This window comes from Echiichthys vipera (genome assembly GCF_963691815.1).
Source record: "Echiichthys vipera genome assembly, chromosome: 20".
Lineage (NCBI taxonomy): Eukaryota > Metazoa > Chordata > Actinopteri > Perciformes > Trachinidae > Echiichthys > Echiichthys vipera.
The window spans coordinates 7,509,899-7,533,996 of record NC_139845.1 but is presented as its reverse complement, the minus strand read 5'-3'; the positions used below and the strand labels follow the sequence as shown (position 1 = coordinate 7,533,996).

General features: G+C 40.2%; 1 protein-coding gene across 3 annotated transcripts; it reads right to left on the bottom strand.

Annotated features, from left to right (window-relative positions):
* Nucleotides 1-23,525, bottom strand: pacsin2 (protein kinase C and casein kinase substrate in neurons 2). 3 transcript variants are annotated; one of them, XM_083934999.1, is made up of 12 exons: nt 23,392-23,525; nt 12,910-13,001; nt 11,990-12,146; nt 11,551-11,786; nt 9,884-10,039; nt 9,404-9,579; nt 8,567-8,687; nt 7,578-7,625; nt 6,374-6,504; nt 3,729-3,884; nt 2,433-2,614; nt 1-1,851 (listed from the first exon to the last, which is right to left on the bottom strand). In XM_083934999.1, the coding sequence occupies exons 2-12, from the start codon at nt 12,964-12,966 to the stop codon at nt 1,739-1,741; spliced, it is 1,533 nt and encodes a 510-aa protein (XP_083791125.1). In that variant the 5' UTR covers nt 12,967-13,001; nt 23,392-23,525; the 3' UTR covers nt 1-1,738. The 3 variants fall into 3 exon arrangements, with proteins under 3 accessions (XP_083791125.1, XP_083791127.1, XP_083791126.1); XM_083935001.1 differs by lacking the exon at nt 3,729-3,884; XM_083935000.1 differs by lacking the exon at nt 7,578-7,625.
* Between the last annotated feature and the right edge of the window lie 573 nt (nt 23,526-24,098).

Below are 24,098 nucleotides of genomic sequence, written 5' to 3'. Positions count from 1 at the left end.
CAACATTTACAAACCTTACTGTGCAAGTACAGCTGTAGCTGCGTTTTGACGACGGCGCGCCCTGAAAACATGGCAAACGTCTCCTTCCTCACCAATATCGAAGACGACTAAATTCATCTTCCTCTTGTGCTGCAGTTAAAGGCATCAAAGAGCTTTTTCTTTTTCAATGATTTCATTGATGCACTAGTGGGCGATTAGAGCATTTAGAGCTTGCACAAGTGAAAAGCCTGCAGGTAGTTTGCAAAAATGGAAAATGACAAAATACTTGATCCAAACATGTGTCTTAAGGTTCTAAAATCAGTTATATCCAATCGTGTCATAGCTCCTAAGGGAAAACAAACAATTATTCACATATTTGTTGATAAATTCAATAGGTATGGCCCTCTGTGGTGGGAAAAATAATCATATTTACAAATATATGGAAATAACAGATCTAAGGGATATTTGCCATAAAACATTCAATTACTATACAAAGTGATTCTCAGTCACGTCATTCTAACAAGAGTAGAGCAAAGCACTTGTGGCATCATAAATTAACAATCATCAATTTCCAACTACATATCATCTGATATTGATGCTTAATTTGTTCTAATATGTTTCATCCAGGCTATTTACAGGCATGTATGCAACGCCATACTTGGCTGTGGATTTATTGCTTTAAACTGTAATATATTTAAGAACACTACAATATTATCCCGTAACTTGACATTTAGAAACAAGTGAGAGGATTTTCAACACGGAGATTCAAGTGAGATAAAAGTTTGTGAAAAACCTTCAGTGTCGCATGAAAAATAACACGTATAGTTTGACGATCTACCATCGATAGACAGTAGAGAGATTTGTGTGAAAAGCTCGAGGACAGGTTGTTTAGGGGGTTAATGGGTCAGTGGCTGCAAAAAGATCCCAAATCAGCGAAAGTGAACAATCAATAAGTGAGAAAATACAATCAGTGGATATACATTCAATTGCAGTGACTAGAGGAACCAACCCGCTGTGTACTGAGTGAAGACTACGTCAGGATGAGGCTCTACTGATCTCCATCACTCCTTATGAAATCACCCCAACAGTTCATGAACTGAATGGAAAAACAAAACCCTGAAAGGAATGACAGAACAATGGTCGCACTAATTTAAAAATCAGGATCAATCTGACAATAATCTCAACATCAGGGTCTATTTTTTTAACGATTAACAGAAATGGACTGAATTCTAACAGGGAGAAATGGTTTCAAACCTAAAATAGATAATTGTGGTTATAAAAAGGGTCATCTCCCTTAATGAATCCATAGTGGCTTGCATAATAAGGCTGCATGTAACATCGCAAGACAATTTGTCATCCCAGTGTTTCTTTTAAACAATATATAAATTCACACATACATTTTTATCTAATATATACTTGAAAGGCTATTATTTTTGTAACAGCATAAACGGGATTCTAAGTTACATATCTTACACTGACAGCATTTTTTCTTTATGATCTTCCTCTCCTGGAATCATCCGGACACTTGTGGTTCATTTCCATCTTTGTACGTTGTCGATCTGTGGCAAACATTTCAAGTGGTCCTTTTAATAATCGGCAACTTTTCCTCTCCGTCCTTCTCCAACTCCAGCCCATTCTTCACCAACAGGGAGAAATGGGTTAAAAAATAAGGCTGAGCCCTTTTGTTTTCCAGCTGCACTGTCATTTCACAACGCTCCGCTTTCTTCTTTCTTCACATTTACTCATTTGTGATCATTCATTACTGGATGTCTTCCACATAGTTAGCAGGATAGAGGCCTGTTTTTCCATCCTTGAGCCGGCCTTTGCACCAACCCTGATCATCTTCTTCACCGATTTTAGTGAACTCATCCCCTGAAAGAAGGAGGAACAGATGAATATTTGTATTCCAGAAACCTACTGGGATACTAACCCTGTGTGGATGCGATATGGTGGTTATCATTGTTGCATGTCCTGGCTCAGGTTTAAAAACATGAACATGATGAACAAATACATACAGAGAATGAACACCATAGAACTTTATTTTATTATCTAGTTTGACAGTCAGTCATAACGGAAAATATGATAAATGAACTACTTAAAACTAGATTTTTTTGAGGGGACTAATGACAAACTTGTGTACTCGCAGATACCAGTAATGATACTAGCATTTCCATCAGTGTCGGAAGCATTGCTGATTCTGGTATCAGTATTGGAACAACTGTAAGAAAATCCTCCTACTTCTTAAGCTAAATAAAGTCGTTACAAAATGTCTTGGATCAGCTGGAAAATGCTTTGTCACAAAGCTATACTTTTACTTTTCATACTTTAAGTACGTTTTGCTGATAATACTTAAATACTTCTACTTAAGTAAGGTTTTGAAAGCATTACGTTTTGGTAGTACTTTTACTTCAGAAAAGGATCTCAATACTTCTTCCTCCACTGCCACTTTGTACCTGCTTTAAAGGTGAGCTCATCCTGCTCCTGTCCTTCATAATCATAGAGGGCTTTGACAGGCACTGATACGACTGGAGAAGCTGGCTCATCTTCGAATGGATTCCCATCCCCGTTGGAAGAGAAAGGGTTACCACCTGGGTCTTCGTCTGACCAGTCTTGGGTCTTCTCCATACTGCTCGCGCTGAGTGAAGAGACAAAAGAGCCACTTAGAAGATGTATTTGAGTTTATCTCTGGGCCTTTGTGCATCGACAGGACAATTCAGCATGCCAGGCGTAGATGTTTTAAAGTTAGAAAAGCAAGCAAAATAAAAATAACACCAAGTAAAGTTAAGTCAAATACATAAAAAGCATGAAGTGCATTTAAAAATCCAATGACTGATCCTAAAAACATCATATAAATAAGTGCACAGCATGCTTACTTATGGCACCAATGCTACAAAGCAAGCGTCTGGCTGCATTATAAATGATTCAAGTTTCTTTGATGCCACTTTAAGATCAGGAGCTTCAAGTGAGAGTGCACACAATGCTGAGGGAGGGCAACAAAACATGACCACATATCAAAAGTAACATGACAAATACAGCAACTTGAGACCAAGCAAGACAAATCATAGTTGTGAATGCACGATTGGAGTTTAACCTGGACGGCCAACAGAGGGAGCCACCTAAACATCAGAGAGAGAACTCGGCTCTATCAGAGTTTTAAGTTGAAAAACAAAAAACACACACCAGCACATACATAAAAGGTTTACAGTCAGACCTGTTCAGTGTCTTTTATTGCAAAAGACACTGATTATCCTGCTTCTTTGTTGATTTACAGCAACAAAAATGCAGTATGATGGTTTGCCCAAAGGTTGAAGTCACATATTTGTATCTTAAGTTTTCTATGAACGTACACTTCTTTTGATGTTATACAGCCTGTTAATTGTCTGGTCATTGTGAGAAAACTGATATAAATAATGTATGTGTTTAAGTGTCAATATTCAGATCTGACTGTAAGACGTTTCCCACAGCAGAGACATGCGCCCCCATGCGCATGACATTCAACTGTTAGGAGTGAAGGACAGACACACATTGGCTTTGTGTGCCGTTCCAGCAACCATGCAGAGCAACACAACAACCTGCCACCTGAGGGGAGGGAGAGAGGGATAAAAGGAAGAAGGGATCAAAGTAACCGAGACAAAGAAAAGGGCGCGAAAGAGACGCGGCGCGCACGGCGATCCATGACACAAAAGATAGAAAAAAGAAAAGGCGAGGAGGTTGTGGGGTTGGAGGAGTGTTTCCTTCTGTTCACCAACGTTTTTATTTCCTCTTTATTCACACTGATGTGGTTGACTGTAGTCTGCTGCTCCACGGCCATCTCTTCCTCCTCCTCCTCCTCCTCTTGCTGCTCTTCCTCCTCTTCATCAAAGGGATTTAAGCCCACTGGCGCTGTGTTAGTGGGCACAGTCAGGCTGACAACATGGGACACAGTGAGAGATCGACTGTTGACATGCACACAGACACACATAAAGACACACCTGGGCCATACATGACCTAAGTTTACTGGGACTGAAAAAAATCAGTATCAGTGCCAGTACCCTTAAAGAGATGTGGATACCAATGGGGTACTTCAGTTGATACCTTTTTTGTCAACTGCATTCTTTAACCATCATGTGAATGGAAACACAAAACCCTTAAATTCTTTTTTTTTTTTTAACACAAAAAAAGATTTATACACAAAGGATGCAGGTATCATTTCACTGAAGAAGTTTTAATACTGTGTCAGTCTATACCTTAAAATGGTATCGAGTATTGACCCATTGCCCTTTACCAAGTAATGGAAATCACTTGCTAGGCCAAGTTGTCAAGGGGCTTAGTGAACAGTTAATTGTCTTAACTTCACGTTATAGATGACCAAGTTATAATTGTATTTCTATGTAATAATAAGCCTGAGTCACAACAACATCAATGAGTACAGTCAACAAAACAACTGTTTTAGACTAAACCGAGAGACACCATGACAACAATTTGACTTGTTTTGACTCGAGCGCCAACACTAAAAACCTACAGGTGCTGTTCATCATAATAAAAGTGGGCAACATGGTCAAAATCCTTGATCACCATATAAATCATATCATATCCCCATGACGATGTAGTAAAATAAACATTAAAGCATCAGAAATTAAAGCGTTGTGTTGTGTATATATATATATATATATATATCTCATCATATCGCCCAGCCCTAATAATATTTAATACAAAGCTATAAAAACATTAATAAAGAGACTTTCTGAGCGACACATCAAACACTTGATTGTCAGCTCTGGTTCTGTGCAGCACTCTGAAGAAGTCACATGAAGGCAGTTTACTTCCTACCATTGTCACTTCAGCCCTGCACCTGTATCAGAGGAAACACAGAGTTTCTACTCCCTGTTTACACACTTATTGGACAATGAACAGCAGTAGCTGTAATCGGTCGGCCCTGCAGAGTGCAAAGCGGAGGAATGTAAACGCCTTTGTTTGCATAGTCATGCCATGCTCTCTGAGTTGAGCCCGAGGAGCTATTACACCAAACACTGCTCTACTGGGAGTCTGGCACAATGTTACTTTGGATGGTTCCAGTCAACAAACAAACCTAAACTCATAGGTATTAACCATTTAAAGAGCTGTATTACCGTCTTATCCGGTGTGTTAAAGCCATCAAGCCTCAGACAATCAAAAAGGGCAAATATGTGATATGAATGAGGGCTGGCTTTCTGATTCTGATAAAAAAAAAAAAAAAAACTACAATCAAGATAACTTCCCCTTCACGGTTAAGTCTGCTTTTGACCTTCAGAGCTCTTTGACTAGAGAAAGATAATCCAAATCGTTTCTGATTTAACTTATTCTGACCCTGCTGTACATAAACAGAACCCAACAGTCACGCCCAAAGATGTAGGAAATGACAGGAAAACAATGCACTGTAAATGCTGGTTGGGGGAGAGGAAATCAACATTCACAAGTTCAGGGGTCAAATGCTTTCCATGCCTGACATTCCCTTTGTTGACTCCTCTACACACTCCTCTAAAGCTCTCGTTCTGCACATTATACACCACTTCCCACTGATGTCTTGATCAGAGGAGTGTTTCCAGAACACAGGACAGGATATTTACGACCAGCATCACTTAAAATTCAGAACAATAACACACACATAGCAACTTGCTCAGCAATTCAAAACTGTAATTTGCTTTTTCACTGTAATGATGGATGCATGCAAAGTTTTTTTTTTTTATCTTAATCAGGTGTTTGTTGCCGTTTCCATGAACCACTTATGTGCTTGGTTCTGTTGCCACAACACCAGAGATAAATTTCTCTGCAGGGACGACTAAGTTCTTATCTTATCTTGTCGTAAAAAGATCACATCATAAAACTGACAATCAAACATGAAACTCCAAACCTTCATAGAGGACTCTTATTCCATTACACAGCTTTTGTTGCTAACATTTAGCTTGAACTGAATCATACACTCCTTTTGCGTCATTGTGTTATTCAGCTGAACTTTCTTTTAAATATTTCTTTTAATCTTGTCGTTAATCACAAACTTGCTCAATCCAGGTGCAGGCGTTCTTTGAACTTCCCAGTTCCAACATTCATGATAGTTGCTATGAAGGTTGCTGTGTGCGTGAGTGATATATTTCCACATTGCTTTTTGGCTTGCTTTCAACTACGTACCAGCCGACTCGTGGGGATGAATTCTTTCCCGACGAACAGTAACAAAATGTTTACTGTTACCATGGAAACGGCGGCACAACTATACGTCACTCCCAGAGCTTCCCTTATGTAATGTTTTACAAGCATTCCCTAAGAGGAAGTTTGGATGAGGAAGACAGAGATTAAGTGTGTGTGCGCATTACGAACCCATGCTCAGGTTTTTGTGCGTAAGAGGCAGAAAAAGTGAGTCAGTGAGTGATCAGATATCTACCTGCTGCTAGTCTTGGCAGACTGAACAGGCTGGTCTGACCCAGTTTGACTGATGCCTGTCAGTGTGACTCCTTCTGATGGCTTTTTCTTTTCTCGTCTGCTGAGGGTTCGGTTCAGGTCTATGGACCAGTCCTGGTAGAAACAGACAAACATTAGAGTAAAGTATTACAGTCTACAACTGTGCCACACCTGGCCAAGTGAGTGGTTGAGTTTGGGTCAAAACATGCCTTTACAGCTAGTAGTTGAAGAACAAGTTACAGGCATGTGCACAGCAATATACACACACTTCAGCACAAAAAACGGTGAAACATTTCTCCGGCCGTGACACTGACTCTGGAGTTTGAAACTCTACATGCACAAGTGTGTTTACAGTACAGTGTAGGCCTGATAAGAAGAGAGACACAACCATGTACAGTATCCATCACCTGCTGAAAGAAACACAGCACCAAGGAGTCTCCCCTCCACCAGAGGCTAACCAGGGAGAGTGGAGCAAAAGAGAGACCATAACAGCAACACAGTTACAGGAAAGAAACGTGTTTTTGTTCACACATTACTGGTTTGATTCCTGGACTTTTATACCTATCTATCACGACATGGCATCGTGACATAAATATGTCCTTAATGAATTACAATAATTTGGACAGCTGTCCCTCTTTCATATAAATGATATATTACACCAGTAAGTGCGACCTCTGAGATTTAGAGAGGGGTCCTTGACTGACCCCTCTGATTTTTCAGGCCTCTCAAAATGTCAAAGATCAAAGGCCTTCCTGTCTGGCTCATGACCTCTGAGAATCTAACATTTCTGAGTCATGGCGGCATCATGTGACGTACTGCAGGGTTCAGACCGCCAGTGGAAGGGCCATTGAGGGTCAGAGTTCAAAGGTTAGGAAGAACAGAGACTCTGAGATGTGTTAATAGTGGTAAAGAGTAATTCTAGAAATAATGATAGCCAGGAAAAGGGATAAAAACATCCTGTAGTTATCAGGTAAATAAAACAAAGGTGGATACGTCAACATACTTGTGGTGCTGGCATGTCTTTGTCGCATTAATATTCTTCGAAAGGTGGAATACAAACTCAAGCACCTCAAACACACACATAAATAGAAGCAGTAAGGAGTGAGAGAGTCATTGGAAAAAAAGGACCCCCCCCCCCCCCCTCATAGCTGCCGTGAAATAAAACAGCCCTCCCATGCAGAACTCACTACAATGGACCTTCTTTTAAAGGAGCGAGGATGGGACCAATCCAAGTTCTGTCAGACACGGGGAAAGGGAAGCAGGTGTGGAAAAGGGTTAATGTGGAAAACAAAGTCTAATCCTAAAGCTGCTGTGGATACACTGTAAGCTGAGGAAATGTTAGTTTGGGAATGTAGCACTGACTTACACAAACAAATTATTCTACGGATTGATTCTATTAAAAACTGCATGTACTATAGAGCTAGTAGACTGCAGAATAATCCAGAGGAGTGTGCTGTATTTTTCAAGTTTCTTTTGGATATCTAACCCTTTATTCCTTTCCTAAAAAGCCTACCATAGACCAAGCGTTCCTCAGAGATAAGAATAGCCTGGTAATGAAGGAAGTGGAAGAAGGCGTCCCATTGTAACAGCTCTGTCTGCATGAGCACTCAAAAGAACTATAAAGTCTAGCGTTGCAAGCGCATGAAACTTTTCTCTTCTTTGCCTCCCTGTCCTCTTTTTCCTATTTCACCTCCTGTTGGGAAGATGACATAAACTACATTCCTCAGTGGCACTATGACTGCTAAGGAAAGATTGACTTCCACCCATGCTGCCAAACAGCATACGTCAATGACAAAAATGACACAGGATATTAACTCATGTTTGGGCTACATGTAACATTGTAAAAAGCCATTGCAATACTGCCCTTGATTTATTTATTTTTTAGCACATCTTATTAGTCCTTTTCTGCTGTCCTCTGTTCCCACAGTTCGGCATGGAAGAGCACCAGTGGATACTAGCATCTCAAGTTAAGTACGGACTGTAATTACTTCATAATTACCTCAGTATAGTCAGCAACTACAAAAAGCCTTATGGCGGATTCTGTGTATGGATCTGAGACATGAAAGTTTTTTGGTAACCTATTGAGAGCTGGTCTGGGTTTCTTCCAATCCTGTCCTGAAACATTGAGCTATCCTTCTCTTTTCTTCTACTCTGGTATAAACCAAGGCTGTATTACCTCAAACTGGGGCCAGTTCATTGGCATGCCTGGGCCGTGATTGGACCGGAACCATTTGAGGTCCTCTTCAGCATCAGTAGCAGAGACTGTGTCTTCCAGCGTGTGGTAGATTGTCTGGAATCTATAGAGACAATTTTGTGCATTATTTTCAAGGAGAAGCCAAAAAAAATCTCAAACATCTCTCACATCACTGCTAGTGGTGCAACGGATCAGCATTGATCTGTGATGCGTTCGGATCTATATCTGTGGTTCAGCACACACGTGATCCGGGGATTGATTTATGAAAGAAAAAAAAGGTGTGCATCTGTTCAGTCTACACACTTATTAAGAGCAGCGTGGTCATGGCGAGTGGAGGAACGGAGGAGATTGATTGCTCCGGGTTATTTAAATCCCCTGTATGGGAGCATTCTGGCTGCCCTGTCAAGTATAATGATGGAGGAAAGAGGTTAGTGGATAAAACCATGACGGTGTGTGGACACTGTGGCACAAGAAAACCATATGACGTTGGAAACACATCAAGCATGGCAACGTGTTGAGGGGAACGCGTCCGGTGCTGCAGGCACGCCCCCTCTATGAGTCACACAGGCACTCATCTTGCGCAGGTACTGAGAGAAGCAGTGGAAGAATGGAAAAATAATAATATAATAATAACGATACGATTTTGCTGATACAAAAAACAATACGATCCATGACTCTGATCCGAGAAAGGATCCGAACAGTGAGTTTTTTGATCCGTTGCACCCCTAATCAATGCTCATCAGCTGCAAAAGCTACATTTATGTAGTCAGACATTAAATGGTTAGTCTGAAAAAATAATTGGAAACCCATGTGTCTAACCTGTGATTGGTTGAGAGATCCAGGTGCTGTTTAACCTCCAGCAGCAGCTCTTTGAAGAAGCGGATTCGTTTGTCTTCAAACTGCTGCCACTGCTCAAACACCTGCTCCATGTTCTCCATATACTGAGGGGTCAACTTGTCGAGTTCTTCCAGGGATTTCTCATAACGTTCTTTAGTCTGGGAGAAAGAAAGTGACAGTTAAAACATGAATTCTTCTGCACTTGTGTGTAATTGTGTTATAATTAAACACACAAGGACTTAGTTCCAACTAACCCCCATCAAAATCGTGGTGAAAAACATGCCAGCTAATAAAAGCAACAAAACTGCAATCAATGAATAAAGGGGGTTTAGCTCTTCCAGTCCTGAAAGACTACTATTAGGCAGCCCACGTAAGACCTTTCACAGGTTAGTGTAGACCTAAATATTAAGCTAGATGGAAGGAAATGGAGTAAGCAGTGGGAAAAAGAAAAGGAAGCCCTACCTTCTGCACCTCCTGCTGACACTTCTCCACCTTTTCCTGGAGCTTCTTTTGGGCTTCAGGGTTGTTGTTGCTCTCCAGTTTACTGTTTGTCTCCCTGCTGGCTGCCAGCTTCTCTTCTTTACAGGCAGAGTGGTAAGTCTTCTTGATCGTCTCCATCTGTGGATTCAACCAATAGAGGCAATAGTGCCAGTCTTGTAAGGTAAATAAAACAACTCAACTGGGGAGTCGTCAAAACCAATTTGCTTTCTGACTGAGGGATTGAAGCATAAATTACGACATCTTTTATTAAGCGGTTGGAAAATTAGCCTAAATCAGTCACAAAATTATTCAATTTTTAATGTAATAACATTTGAATAAGACCATTGGTGTAGAGCATGTTTTCTCAAAATGTGGATGCATGTTTGTGCCTCTGAAGTCTTCAGGGAAATTTTCTCTTTGTTAGTAAGGTTGATGAACACATGTTCCTTTCCGGGCCGAAAAGCCTGACTAAATGTGTCATCTGTCATTTTAGGACTCATTACAGCTAATTTCCTAAGAGAAGCTTGCTCATTTGAGGCCACAGAGACATGGAATACCGGAATGAATGAATAACACAGAAACCAACTCAACATGGAAACACTGATGCCTGATTTTTGCCGTTTATGACAGGAACTACTCCTCTTATCACTTTTATTTTAACTCCACAATGAATTGAGGAAGCAAACTTGTCCACCGTGGTTTAATTTGCTTTTATATTTGTCTTGGGCTGTGCCTAGTCTAGCTTGGGCCGAGGCCATATGTACAAACCATGAGGTCATAAGTAGAGGACGGCAGCCTGTCCTCCTCCCTACTTTGACATAACAGGCTGTTGTCTGTCACTGCACTATGAGTCAAATACTGCATCCGGTTTAGCATGTATGTGTCTATTATTGACATACTGCCCACGTCAGCTACTCATTTTCTAGACCACTTAATTAGCCTAATTTCCTCTCTGTCCTCTACCCACTTGCCCTGGTCAATCAATAAATCACTATGGTTACACATCTGTATTGTTCTGCCCCTGCTCAATGACAAGCCAAGGATGTCAGCGTGCACACACGCACAAGCACACAAACACGCACACGCAAAAAAAGCCTGGAGGGTGCAAAACGTTCGGTGGCTTTGAACTTACAAACACTTGGATGTGCATGCTCTTATACAGTATATACATACACGGAAAGAGAAAGGAATGTTTGCACCGCCGGGAAAACAGGCTGCTGAATTGAAAGCAGTAGTAGGAAATACATTGACCTGATTCTGAACTAAGAGATGCCAGTCTCCTTGTGTTTCCTTCCTTTCTAATGACATTTAAAGAACTACAGGATACAGTGAGTGGCTGCCACCTCTGCACAACGTGGCTAATGTTTGGCCATAGCTTCTTATTCAATATCAAGAGGCTGCAACTGCGCTTCTGCTCCGTTGTTGTTTAGCGAGCAGGTAGCCATGGAGGGAAAACAATCGTGAGTCAGTAATGTGTAATCATGGGAACTGAAGGATAAAATTGATAGTCGTGCTGTAATCAGTGACTTGCTTGTGTTAAATGAGTAGCTGCTTATAGTTTACAACACATTTGATAGGAATAACTTTAAAGAGGCACTCTCACTATACTACACACAACACTATTTTAGCATCCTGTTCTAAATCCACACCTCTTTGAGTTTCTTTGCCCAAGGTTTCTGAGCCTTGCGGAAGCCGTCATCGGCCTCTTTAGTCTCTTTGAAGCCGCCGATCATCTGCTTGTGGTAGGAGTCTCTCTGCCAGTTCTTCAGCTTCTCGTAGTCTTCTCCCATAAGTGCCGATTTCACCTCCATGTGGAGCTCGCTTACCTTCTCCGCCTCTGTGCACAGAGCAGACCACGCCCGCTCCAAAGTACCATACTGAGGGCCTGAGGGAAGAGTTATTGCCAGTCAGAAAGTCGTGCTCTCAGGGGTTGTCGAAAATACATGTGTTTCTCCGAATGATGCCAATGCATTAATATCATAATATTCATGTCCCTACGAGAGTTAAGAGCACAATCCCTGGGGCTTTTCCTACTGGATTCTGGAAATTAAAGCTGCTCTATACGGTATATAATTAAATATCAAGTACCTTTTTCTATGAGTTGTCGCCAGCGCTTCCCCCATTCTGTGAGCTGCTGTGCGTAGGCCTTTTCAATACGTGCCCGCTCATGAAGACAGCTCATCAGATCATTACAGAGTCGGTTGCCATCGTCTACCCGTTTCACCGATCGTTTGTAGTTACCGACCTGAGAACCAGCAACAGAGAGAAAAGTGAAAAGAAGATAAAAGAAATGAGTTAGTTAGTTAGTTATTGGCTATGGATCCCACTAGTCTTATTGAAAGCACTGCTGTCTGAGTGGAGTTTATTTATTAAGAAACACACAATTATTTACAGCAGCTTTATAATGTTGCGTTGTTGTTAAGTTGTTATATTCACAGGATTCAACCTAATATCATCGGATGTAAATGTCCTCTGTTTGCCTTCATCTGTGCTTGCTTGAATGTTTTTGCTCCATTTGTGAACAACATTTTCCCCTTTTGCTTAGTCCTGCTGTAATTATAAATGTAATGTATTTTAATCTTGTTTCCTTTTCTTTTTAACTAATGTATTTTAGGTTGCATACTGACAACTGGCCAGGGACTACAGCTGGAAATTATCCAAATAGGCTAAAGCTGCTTCTTTTACTGTACAGTTAATCAAGGGGACTGTCCACGAAACTATAAACAAATAAACTAAACTAAACTAAATACAGGGTTTATACAGCTTATTAAGAGTAAAATTCAAGCACCCTTTTAAGCACTTACAAGATACCTAAACAAACAATTTCCTTATCATATCTGGGAATTTATTCAAATTCAAGCATATTCCTAACCGCTGAAAATATAAGAGTTAACATTAAGCCTTTACAAAGCTTTCAAGACTTGTTTTCAGTAAGAAAATATTCACCATTGAAGAAATGTGACCCTGGATTTAAGGGCAGGTAGTGTAAAGAAATGCATGTGTCTCACCTCCCAGAAGCTATCACTGGACACATCGATCATGGAGTCATCATAAGAGCCCGACATCGCTGCTGCCCGAAGGTAAACTCAGTGTGTGGGGCCTGAAAAAACACATTAAAAAAATAAAGTGTCAATGAATGAATGGGTTTAAATTCCCTCCTAGCTCACTCTTTACAAATGCCTGATTCGACAAACAGACATTTCTTTAAAGACACCGGCTCAATCATTTTTCAAAGGTACAACGTTTCAAAAGTCAAATTCAGGCATTTTCAAGGTCCATTTTCAAGCTTTTCCAATACCTTACAACTCTTATTATTCATATATTTAGTAATTTATCAAGTAGAATTATGAACTATTAGCTGGTTACAGTTTTACAATAAAACATTTTTAATTAATACAGATTCCATTTAAACAAATTAAAGGGAACACAATTGACCATGTTGACAAACTGTAAAAGATATCTTATATTATAAACATGTATTATTTAACTTTATTCCAGGGTAAGCTTCTCAAATACAGCATTGAATGAGCCAATATGTTTTTGAAGAGGACACATTATTCTCATATGAAACCAACAGCTGAAGGAGAACGACATTATCGTTGTCACAACAACATACCTCAGCTTAGACACTGATAAGAGCGTGAGTTATGTTGTGACTAAGAAAAGAAATAGTTCAGAGAAATGATACAGACAGAAAAGGAAGGGGAAGGGGGAGTGAAAGTGTGTGATCTGGTTTGGTAATCTTAGCAGCAGGTGGGCTGTTTTCATCTATTTCTATAACCTCACAACCCTCAACACAACCACACACACACACACAACTATATATGTGTGTGTGTGTGTGATTCTGACAGAGAAAAAGAAACTGTCAAGAAGCGCACAGCAGGCAGCTTCCGTTTCCTCCAGAGGAGTACCACAGACCGTCCTCTGTTACTCTCCTCTCCCTCTCTTCTCACGTAACGGCCATCAATTCAAACTCAACAGTCTCTCTTTATTCACCCCCTCCATCCTCTTCCTCTCCTCCCTTCGTCATCAGGCTGGAGCTTCTCCTCCGTCTACAGCCTGACTGGCCCTGTTCAGATCTAGTATCTTGAAACCGTATATATTCAAATTGGGGTTACGTACAGCTGAGACAGACTGCAGTGGACACCTGGCATCAGAACACGACTAAAATGCATCTCGAGATCGTCTTTTACTTCCCTGCTCGCATTCAAATGCACCTGTGGGAAAACCGTTACCATGACTAGGAGGCAAACAGTTGTGGTCATCTGTCATCATTTTTCATAATTTACAGCCTAAATGACTGATTCAACAAACAAGTTTGAGAAGGATCACTTCATTTGGTTTTTAAAGTGTTGTGACCAGGAGCTGGACACTTTAAACTTTAACAATGAACTTGAGGTTGAGATGAAACAATTAGTCATTTGAGAGCAATACTGATTTGCACCTATTTTGATAATCTATAAATCACTGAAGTCATTTTTCAAGCAAAAATGCCTAATATTCCTTATTTACAGCATTTTCTTTCTTTAGGTTTTGGACCGTTTAACAAAACAAGTCACCCTGGTCTGTACGCCAGTTCTCCTGAGTATTTTTCACTTTATTCTGACCTTTTATGGACAAAAGGATTCATTTATAATGAAGTAAGCTGCAGCCTTAGTCAAAATCATAAAACTAGCGGCAAATATGGACCCTACATTTCTTCTAAACAGTTCATTCAGTATCACATTATTTCAAAAGAAGGCAAGGCAGGTTTATTTATATAGCACAATTCAACAACAAGGTAATCCAGAGTGCTTCACATAAAACATTAAAAGCATTGAAAAAATACACATAAAACATGTAAAAGATCAAAAACACACAGAAGTTACTGTGCAGTTCACTGAGAGCAGCAGCAAATATAAAGGTCTTCGGTCTTGATTTAAAAGAACTAAGAGTTGTCGCAGACCTGCAGTTTTCCGGAAGTTTGTTCCAGACTTGTGGAGCCTAAAAACTGAACGCTGCCTCTCCATGTTTAGTCCTGACTCTGGGAACACAGAGCAGACCTGTCCCAGACGATCTGAGAGGTCTGGATGGGTCGTAGCTGAGCAGAAGATCTGAAATGTATTTTGGTCCTAAACCATTCAGTGCTTTGTAAACCTACAGAAGTATAAGGAAATCAATTCTCTGACAGACAGGAAGCCAGTGTAAAGATCTGATGACTGGAGTGATGTGATCGACTTTTTTGGTCTTAGTGAGGACTCGAGCAGCAGCGTTCTGAATTAACTGCAGCTGTCCGATGGACTTTTTAGGGAGACCTGTTAAGACACTGTTACTGTAGTCGAGCCTGCTGAAGATAAATGAACGGACAAAAACAAAGACATGCAGTCTTTAAAAATACATCTAATAATCAAATTAACATAAAATAAGGTATGTGGAAGCAACCCTATAAAAAAGCACATTAAATAAATGTTTCATTTTTGGCATTTCTTTGTAGAAATGTCTTGGTACTTATTGGCCATCCCTGATTTAAAAAAATTGGCCAAATGAAGACACAAAAGTATCTCCCTCTCTTTCACTATCACTCTTTTTTTCCCCATTCAAACATCTATAATAACGTCTTCACCCATCTCTAATCTGTAGCGGTCCACTTGTGATCACACACAAGATGCGTTTTAGTGCAGAGTGTGAAAACACAGGGCTTCTTTTATCTGGTGCTGAGTGTGTGTATGTGTATGTGTATGTGTGTGTGTGTGTGTGTGTGTGTGTGTGTGTGTGTGTGTGTGTGTGTGTGTGTGTGTGTGTGTGTGTGTGTGTGTGTGTGTGTGTGTGTGTGTGTGTGGGCCAATGGTCAGTGGCCCGTGCCCTCCAGGGCAGGACTTACAGAGGGTAGTATTGTGGTCACTGCTTGCTGGGGAACAATCCTCCCTTTAACTTTCTTTCTAGTTTAGTTTAGGTCAGTCAAACAGCCGAACACACATACACACACGTACAAACAGATGCTGTCTGTCACTTTTTCTAGAGAAAACCACACGTTTTATTTTACTCAACTTCCTCATGAACGAAAGCCTTGATAAAGGAGCGTGTTGTCTGAAATACTACAACAATATCGCAGTATTTTTTAAATCGGTAGCTTAATGTGATGATATTTTCATGAGACCTGTCTATTCTATAGGACAAGGCATTTAAGTATTTGGAGTGGAAACAACTAGCAAATTAATTGAAAATTGCTTTGCAGCTACTTCGTTTCAGTCATTTTCAAACAAAAATGGCAAAATTTCACTAGCTCCAGCTCCTCAAATGTGATTATGTGCTGCTTTTCTTTGCCTTATATGACAATCAGATGTATTTTTTGTGTGTGTTGGACTGGTGGTGGAAAAAAACAAGACATGCAAGTTTTCACCTTCACCTCAGGGGCATTGTGCTGGACATTTTTCCACTATTTTCCGACATTTTAAAGAGAATTAAAAGAAAATCTAGAAAAGAATTAGCTGATTCCTACTTGAAGCCTACATATTATCAAGGTATATCTTATTACAGTATATATTAAAACATTATGATTAATATTATTGTTATCTCAACAGATAACAATTATTTCAAATCTGTTTTCTGTCAGATTTGAAATAATCTTGAATCCAAACACACAAGACAAACAGTTTTCTGTTGCTTCAGACCCTCACAAGCATTAATATCAATATTTAAGTGCTGTGTGGACGGCCAAAGATCCATCACAGTGTAATTCTGCAAGTGTGTGTGTGTGTAATAGAAAAAGAAAAACCATGATAGGAGACTGCTTCTCAGCAAGAAAAAAAAGAAGATAATAAATCACACACTATCCAGCCAAGCCTTGTCCTGCTGCATTTCCCCACCAGCTGTCCATATTCTTCATTCCCCACCAATCACTGCTGCAGCACAGGACAGGGACACACAAGGGGCACATGGAAAGAGCCACAAATATCAACTCTAAACATGGCAACAAGTCTTCTGACATCAAACGCTGCTGAGCACAAATTCCCACTGACAGCACGGTCACAGCAGCATGAAAGACGTTTCACAAACGACAACTTTAGCAATTCTATTGTGTCACAATTCAAAATGTGTACCTAGTTTGTAAAGTGTCCTGAGATAACTTTTGTTATGATTTGGCACTATAAATTGAATTGAATTGAATTATTTGTGCACACACAAAGATTGACTGAATGAAATACCACATTACTTTTCAGAATTAATCATGTGGTGATGTGGAGCAACTAAATGTTATATGTAACATTTAAACTTTATAATGAAAAGCCTTGTTTTATTGTATCAAAAAATGACTGTGTACAGTATCACCCTGCTGTTCTTCATCAAGGCATATTTTGCAGTCCTTAGATCAAGATATGGTTTTCTAATCAAGTAGCTCTACTAGCAACATTTACATTTAAAACATAAGGACAAATGACCTTCATGAGCCAAAAAGTCTTAAGCCACAACAATGCATTGGGGTTTGCTCCATCATAAGAGCCATTTCCGAGAGCTGATGTAATCAACAGCAAACAGGAACAATCGTCTGCACACCCTTGGCTCTAGGACATGAGGACTGCGTTAAACAATTGAACTCAGCTTAACCCACAACAGTAAACAATGCTGTTGACAAAGGCCAAGTCTGAAGTCCACCTAATCAGTCACTCTACAGAAGAACTCTAGAAAATCCAACACTGTGTGCTACTATGCACAACCAAAAAACAGATGTGAACGCAAGAAGGAAAAGTTAGCACCTGGCATCATGTTTTTGTCATCTGGATTTAAAGTGACAAATAAAAACATAAAACTTTCACGCAAACAAATGCATGCTTTCATCAAGGCTGCAGCAGAAACTTGAGCAGGGGTGCTTAGATTACAGGGTTAGGAATAACGTAATCAAACACAACAGTGATGTCCACGAAAGTCTGATAAGTGAATGTACTGAGCACGCAGGAATTTGGCTGCTGACGACAGCCTTAAGATAGAAGTGAACGATGCATTCCTCACTGCTATCATGCCTTAACTGAAACTTGGCATGTTGAGCAAGTTCCCACACTGTCACTACTTATCCCAAGGATTTCCATATTTGCACAGATGAGCAGAATTTGCCATTTCAACGTAGAAGTAGGGTTAACAAATATCAGTGGTTTGTTGATTCAGAGAGCGACAGCGACATGTGACCAGCTGCGAGCTAAAGGGTGGAGGAGAGGCAGATGGTGAGACACCAAATGCAAGAAGAGAAGACCATAGCTGTGTTCGAAATCGTTCCCTCATTCACTCACTCACTATCCCCTATATAGTATTTATTAAATAGTGCACTATAAAGGGAATGACCAAGCCAGATTTCAGACACTACACTAGAATTGTCTAACAAATCCTTGCGTCAAGGATGTGTGACGTCATGTGAACAAACAGAGCTGTAATCCCATTTTACAGTCTGTTTATGATACAAACCAGGCACTCAGGAGGACGGTCACAGGTTGTACTGATGTTGCATGTTAAATGTTCAATGTTAAATCCCAAATAAATTGTCGAAATTACGATGGTGTTAAAGTGTGGTTTTGTGTCCTGATTGTGAGCTGTAATAACCCACGGCTAATTTATTTCACAAGCGAGTAACAGTAGTCAGCTCGTGAGTAACGGTTGTTCATAACTGCAGTTAGCTCTCTGTCTACCGTTAGCACCTCTTCTGCTCCGGTAAAACACGGCCGCATTGCATTGTGGTATACAGGAGTACAATCTAGTGTACATCTATGTACACTCAAAATAGTTGTGCATTGTTGGTATTTTATAGTGGACCATATAGTGAATGAAATTAACCACTGAGAATGCGAACAGCACTACAAAATGGCATACACGCGGGTCGGCCGGTGGCTGAGTGGATAGAGCAGTTGCCCCATGTAAAGAGGCTGAAGGTCCTTGGGGCTGCTGCAGCGGGTTCAACCCCGACCTGCGGCCCCTTTGCTGCATGACCCCCCCACCCCATTTCCTCTCTGTCCTATCTAATAAAGGCTTGAAAACTTCCACACACAAAAAATGGCGTACACTATATAGTGCACTACTTCTGTGATAGGGAACGATATCGAACAGCTCGTGTGTTATTAAAAGCACATGAAAACTCGCTGTACTATGTTGTTGGAAATGGACACAAGATGCCAATGACTCTACAACAAGCATAGGTAGGGGGGAAATGTAGATTGTAGATTATAGCTAAATGTTGGAAAGACGTTTGAGCAAACTAGGCCCTTGTGAGCATATTCTTTTCTCCAAACAACCAGCAGATTGTCTATTGACCCCGTGTTTATGTTTCTCAGACTGCTCCTGGGGGTTGTGAAACAGAAATAGTGTCATGAATGGAGCTGAGGAGCAGGAAACAACAGGATTCACAGACAGCAGAGATGAGAGCACACACAACTGGCTGGCACATGCATACCTGCCCTGAAGCTAAATGTAAGTGGGTGAAAAATAAAATCAGCTGGCCGGAAACTAACCTCAGTGGTATTTTGTCACAGCCTGCACAGAGATTTCATGAATACCCCATTTTTTAAAGCACATTTGACCCATAAAGATGTGGGAGGTTGTGTTTTTTAAATTCATACTGCAGTGATTGAGGCAGGTCATTCTCAACATCAACACAACATATCAAGGACATCGGGCAGATTAATATCACATATCGCAACATTTTGTTCTGCCTGCTAATCAGTAACTGCTGGAGAGGAGAAATGTGTGCTCAGTAAGTTGAGTTATCCTGAGGGTTGTGGTGTCATATTTAGTTTCCTGCTAAATATTGAGACCTCCCAGACTTGTGTGCACACTTGTGAATGTAAGCAAGAACCAACACTACTTAAAGGTTTTGTCTAAATGTGAGTGTGTTTCTACTTAGTTATAAATACAGGAGGAACTGACTACTCCCTTTCTTTCCAGCTGTTTGTATGTTCAGGAAAGACACTATTTAGGTGCTGAACACTACTGATGAAAATATGAATCAATCGATTAGTCGGGAAACTATTTTCATAAAGGATAAATTGTCCCATTACTTTTCACGAAAAAACAAAGATCATTTCCTTGTTCCAGTTTTTCAAATGTGAGAATTTGCTCCGTTCGTCTGATGTGACAGCAGATAGATGACCATGCCCTTCAACTAATTATTATTATTTTCAATATCGAATAATCTGCAGAACATTTTCTCTATAGATCTATATAGTCTATAATAATGGTATGCTTTAGGAATTATAGCGGGCAATTTTCAGTATTTGCAGACATATTACAATCCACAACATAATCCTCAGATTAATCTATAATGAAAATAAGTGTTAGTTGTGGCGCTACTGAGTATTACTTGAAATTAGATTTTTAAAAAAGACAGAATAACACTTAACTCACTTTAATCAGTACAAATGCTAATCATGGGGAATGAAGGAAAGAGTGTGATTACATAACAAGCAAGCTTAAAAACTACTCTACGTCCGCGCTCCACTTTGCCATTGCCTCAATGTCTTAATCACATGAAAATTGCTTATCTAAGCAGGGGTGATTTTTTTGTTTGAGTGAGTTTCCATTTCCTTCCTTTGTTGCATAAAATGCCTGCAATATCTCACAGGCAGGGAGTGCAGCTGAGCTGATCTATCGGTTCAATATTGCAGTTTCACAGCAGGATATTGCTAAATCCCGACTGGGCTATGACAGAAAAAAATATAATCCTTCGTTTGCTTATTTCTCTCTTATAGCCCACTTGCACATAAGCTTGAAGGTCAAAAGTTTCCATGGCAATCGCAGGTCATGCCCTTGATTTCTTTCACCGTCGGTCATTCACCTCTGCCCTCCTTCTTCATATGAGCCCAACAGCTGCAGAGGACTGCTGATCTCACAGTGGTATGGCCTTTCCAATACAGAGCCTCTCGATTACTAAATCCCGTCAGTCCGCTCTTAATAGAGTTCACTGACAGAGCTTCAGACCGTGGTTACGAGGCTCCAAAACAACAGACAATGAAGCCGTTGGTCCATCAACACCAGGTCAACTGTAGCCTCAACATAACTGACCGGTCCGCCTGCTCAGAAACCCCTGCTCCATGGTCAGGGAGAAACAATAGCATTTGTTCCACTCTTTCAGGCATTTTCCACTGGGCACACCAGCAGCATAGAGAGGAACATAGTGGAGGGAAATTCAGTATTACATGACAAGGAAGGGGAGATCCTGACGTCACCGACAGGCAAATTCTGTGCTTTTTCCTGTGGAAGCCCCCGTTCTGCACGCAGAGTCTCGTGTGATGCATTTAAAGCTGCAGGCTTTTCAGGGAAAGTGCCATGAACAAAAGTCATCTGCTAACACTGTGACCTTTTATGATGTCTTCTTTACTGTATGTGTGCGCATTAGCAATTCTGTCACAAAGACACAGAAGAACCAAACATCTGATTTAGGCATTTGAAATGTTCTGGAGCTGCTTTACTGTGTTCACTACAACAACAACAAAAAACGCCATTATAATTTTCTAGAGCCCAAGGTGACATCTCGTTTTGTCCGACCAACACTCCAAAAACCGAAGATATTCACTTAACAATGGTATAAATACTCACATTTAGAAAGCTTGTACAGGGAAATGTGTTGCATCTTTGTCTGAAATATGACTTACACTAATAATTAACCGTTGCAAATTAATGTTTCTGTTTCGTGACTAGTCTTTTCAGTTTTTTAATTTTCTTGATCAATCGATTAATATATGGTCAATAAAATGTCACAAAAGACAGAAAGAAAGACCATTACAACATCCAAAAAGTTCAAAAGACTTTTATGTTGCTGGTTTTGTCTGCCCAACAGTCAAAAACCTAAACATCTTCAGCTTATCATCATTGAAGAAAACCAGCAAATATTCACATTTGAGAGTGGGAACCAGTGATGAGATGTCATTTTTTTCTTTAAAAAATACGTTAATATTTAATCAAATAGCACATTTAGCAATTTTTGGGAGTCACATCTGTGATTAACTTTGTGTTAAAGGCATAAATCATGCTCACTCATACTGACATGGATTACAGGATTCAATCCTGCTTGACAATGGCTCATATCCCTTTAACTGCTTCATGTGTGCTCTTGGAGAATACACCATAAAGATTAAGGATACACATATATGGATTCTTGATGGCCGATGCAAATACCGATATTTCTTTATTTTTTTATCTTGAGCTGATACTACTTTCGCTCCCTCAATTTAAATCATAGAAATTACACAATGATGACAACAAATATTAGGAGTCTCAAGTTTAAAAAAGGAACATTTATTGAACTTAAAAAAGCCGTCTCCAGCAACACGGAGCTCCCTGTGGACGCCTGTCTGTAAATAATGCCTGATAAAAACTATCGGCCAACGCAGCAGCCCGCATTTGCGATACCAATACAGCTAAAAAATGCAAATATCGGCCTATCACTAATAAAGATCCCTCTAAATGGAGAGTAGTGTCTTCAGCCTACACTGGAATATCCATTCTAAGTTTAGCTTGGTTCTGTGCAGGAGCAATCAGTTCACATGCCCCCCCCCCCCCCCCCCAAGAAAAAAAAAGGAACCAGAGCTTTCACTACTGCTTTACCCTGACACTACTCCCCAAATAAACCAGTACATATCAAACCCCCCTGCTGTCATGGTCATGTCTAAATTCTCCAGCTGCATGACTGTGATGACTGATAACTTCCAGTGATTCATAACAATATCATGAGTTTGTCACGCTCAGAGGACAGCCCAGGTCCCCCGCTCCCTGTTTCACGTGACTGATAACCTCGTATTGATTTGTACTGTTAATGATCAGAAAAGTACAGCCACCAACACGCCCTGACATTTCTTTCTGTACATGTAACTTGGGTTAAATGTGCAGTACAGGAGACAGGACTGGACTTGGCAGCTGGCTGGCACTGCGCATTTTAAAACACTGTCACTGGAGCATGGGAGACAGGCAGCCCGGATGAACAGAGCTATCTCTCTCTCTCACTCTCTATAGAAAATGACAATATTATATAATGCTGCAGGTTAAGCATATACCATGCGGGGTGATACGACATGGACCGGGGGTTTATCTTTACTTGCGAAACCTGCCCCGCCCTTCACCACTCACAGGCAATGAAACACTAGTCTCTCCGTGCTAAAACTAAACAGACAGCTGGGGTAAAACATCTTGCAATAAACCTGCTTCATGACAACCAGAACATCTATTACAGTGACGTTTTGTGCCCTGAAATAGGTTACCATAGTTACTGCAACCGTGTGATAGTCAAAAGCTAACGTTAATTCAACTTTTTATTTTATGTATATTATTACACACCTGACATTATTCATGTAGTGCCATTATTGTTGCCTGTGCTAAATTAAATCATATACAGTTGTTATGGTTACAATACCAGCCTCCCCCATCGGGAAGTAACTTTAACTTTAACGTTAGCCCCCTTAGCTCAACTGTTAGCCACAGCCCCTTTAGTAAAAAAAGTTAAATGGTACAACGTGAAAGTCTTGTTTTTTTAACCTTACCTGGCACAAGTTTATTCCTCTTGACGGCTTGAGTTAAAGTGGAGAGTTAATTCTCTTAGTGGTGCCAATTTATAAGTCTTTTCGCCCGTTTTTCTGCTCAGCAGCGGCACTATCGACCGACTGACTGACACAACCGTCAGTTAGACTCAGCGCTGCACGGAACATCCGGTCAACATTTTCAAAATAAGACTAGCAGGTGGAACGGTGCAAAGTCCATGAAGGGTACAGTTTTGAGGTAATTGCACTTAAGTACTTAAGTAAAAGTAGAAATACCAATGGAAATAAAGCACACAGATTACATGACATTTTTAAACATTTCCCCCCTGTATTCACAAACTGAACCGTTTTCCCCTTGTAAAATGCCTTAAGTCTTTTTTTACTTTAATATGTTTGTACTATGTACTTCTTTTTATTTTTATGTATATATCTTATTGTATTGTCAATGGAGCCTTGCCAAGGCAAAGGCAATACGTTTGAATACGTTTGTAATGTTTTTGAGAATTGCAAATCCAATATTCCTACCAGATGTTGTAATTTACTGAATTGTTCTAAATAAAGTTTTGAGGGGGGGAAAAAATTAGAAATACCACATTGTGGAACTAAGAGCACTGTTACAAGTAAGAGCCTGCTTTCACAATGTTACTCAAGTAAAAGTACAAAGGTATTAGCATCAACATATACTTAAAATAACTCATTATTCAGAATGG

Bases quoted from the DNA above. Each gene is read 5' to 3' on its own strand.
- pacsin2 (XM_083934999.1), bottom strand. From the start codon at position 12,966: ATGTCGGGCTCTTATGATGACTCCATGATCGATGTGTCCAGTGATAGC. The intron at 2,615-3,728 runs GTTGGTGAACAG...CTCTTCACTCAG, and splicing joins AATAAAGAGGAAATAAAAAC to CGCGAGCAGTATGGAGAAGA. The intron at 1,852-2,432 runs GTACAAAGTGGC...TCCTTCTTTCAG, and splicing joins TGAGCTCACCTTTAAAGCAG to GGGATGAGTTCACTAAAATC.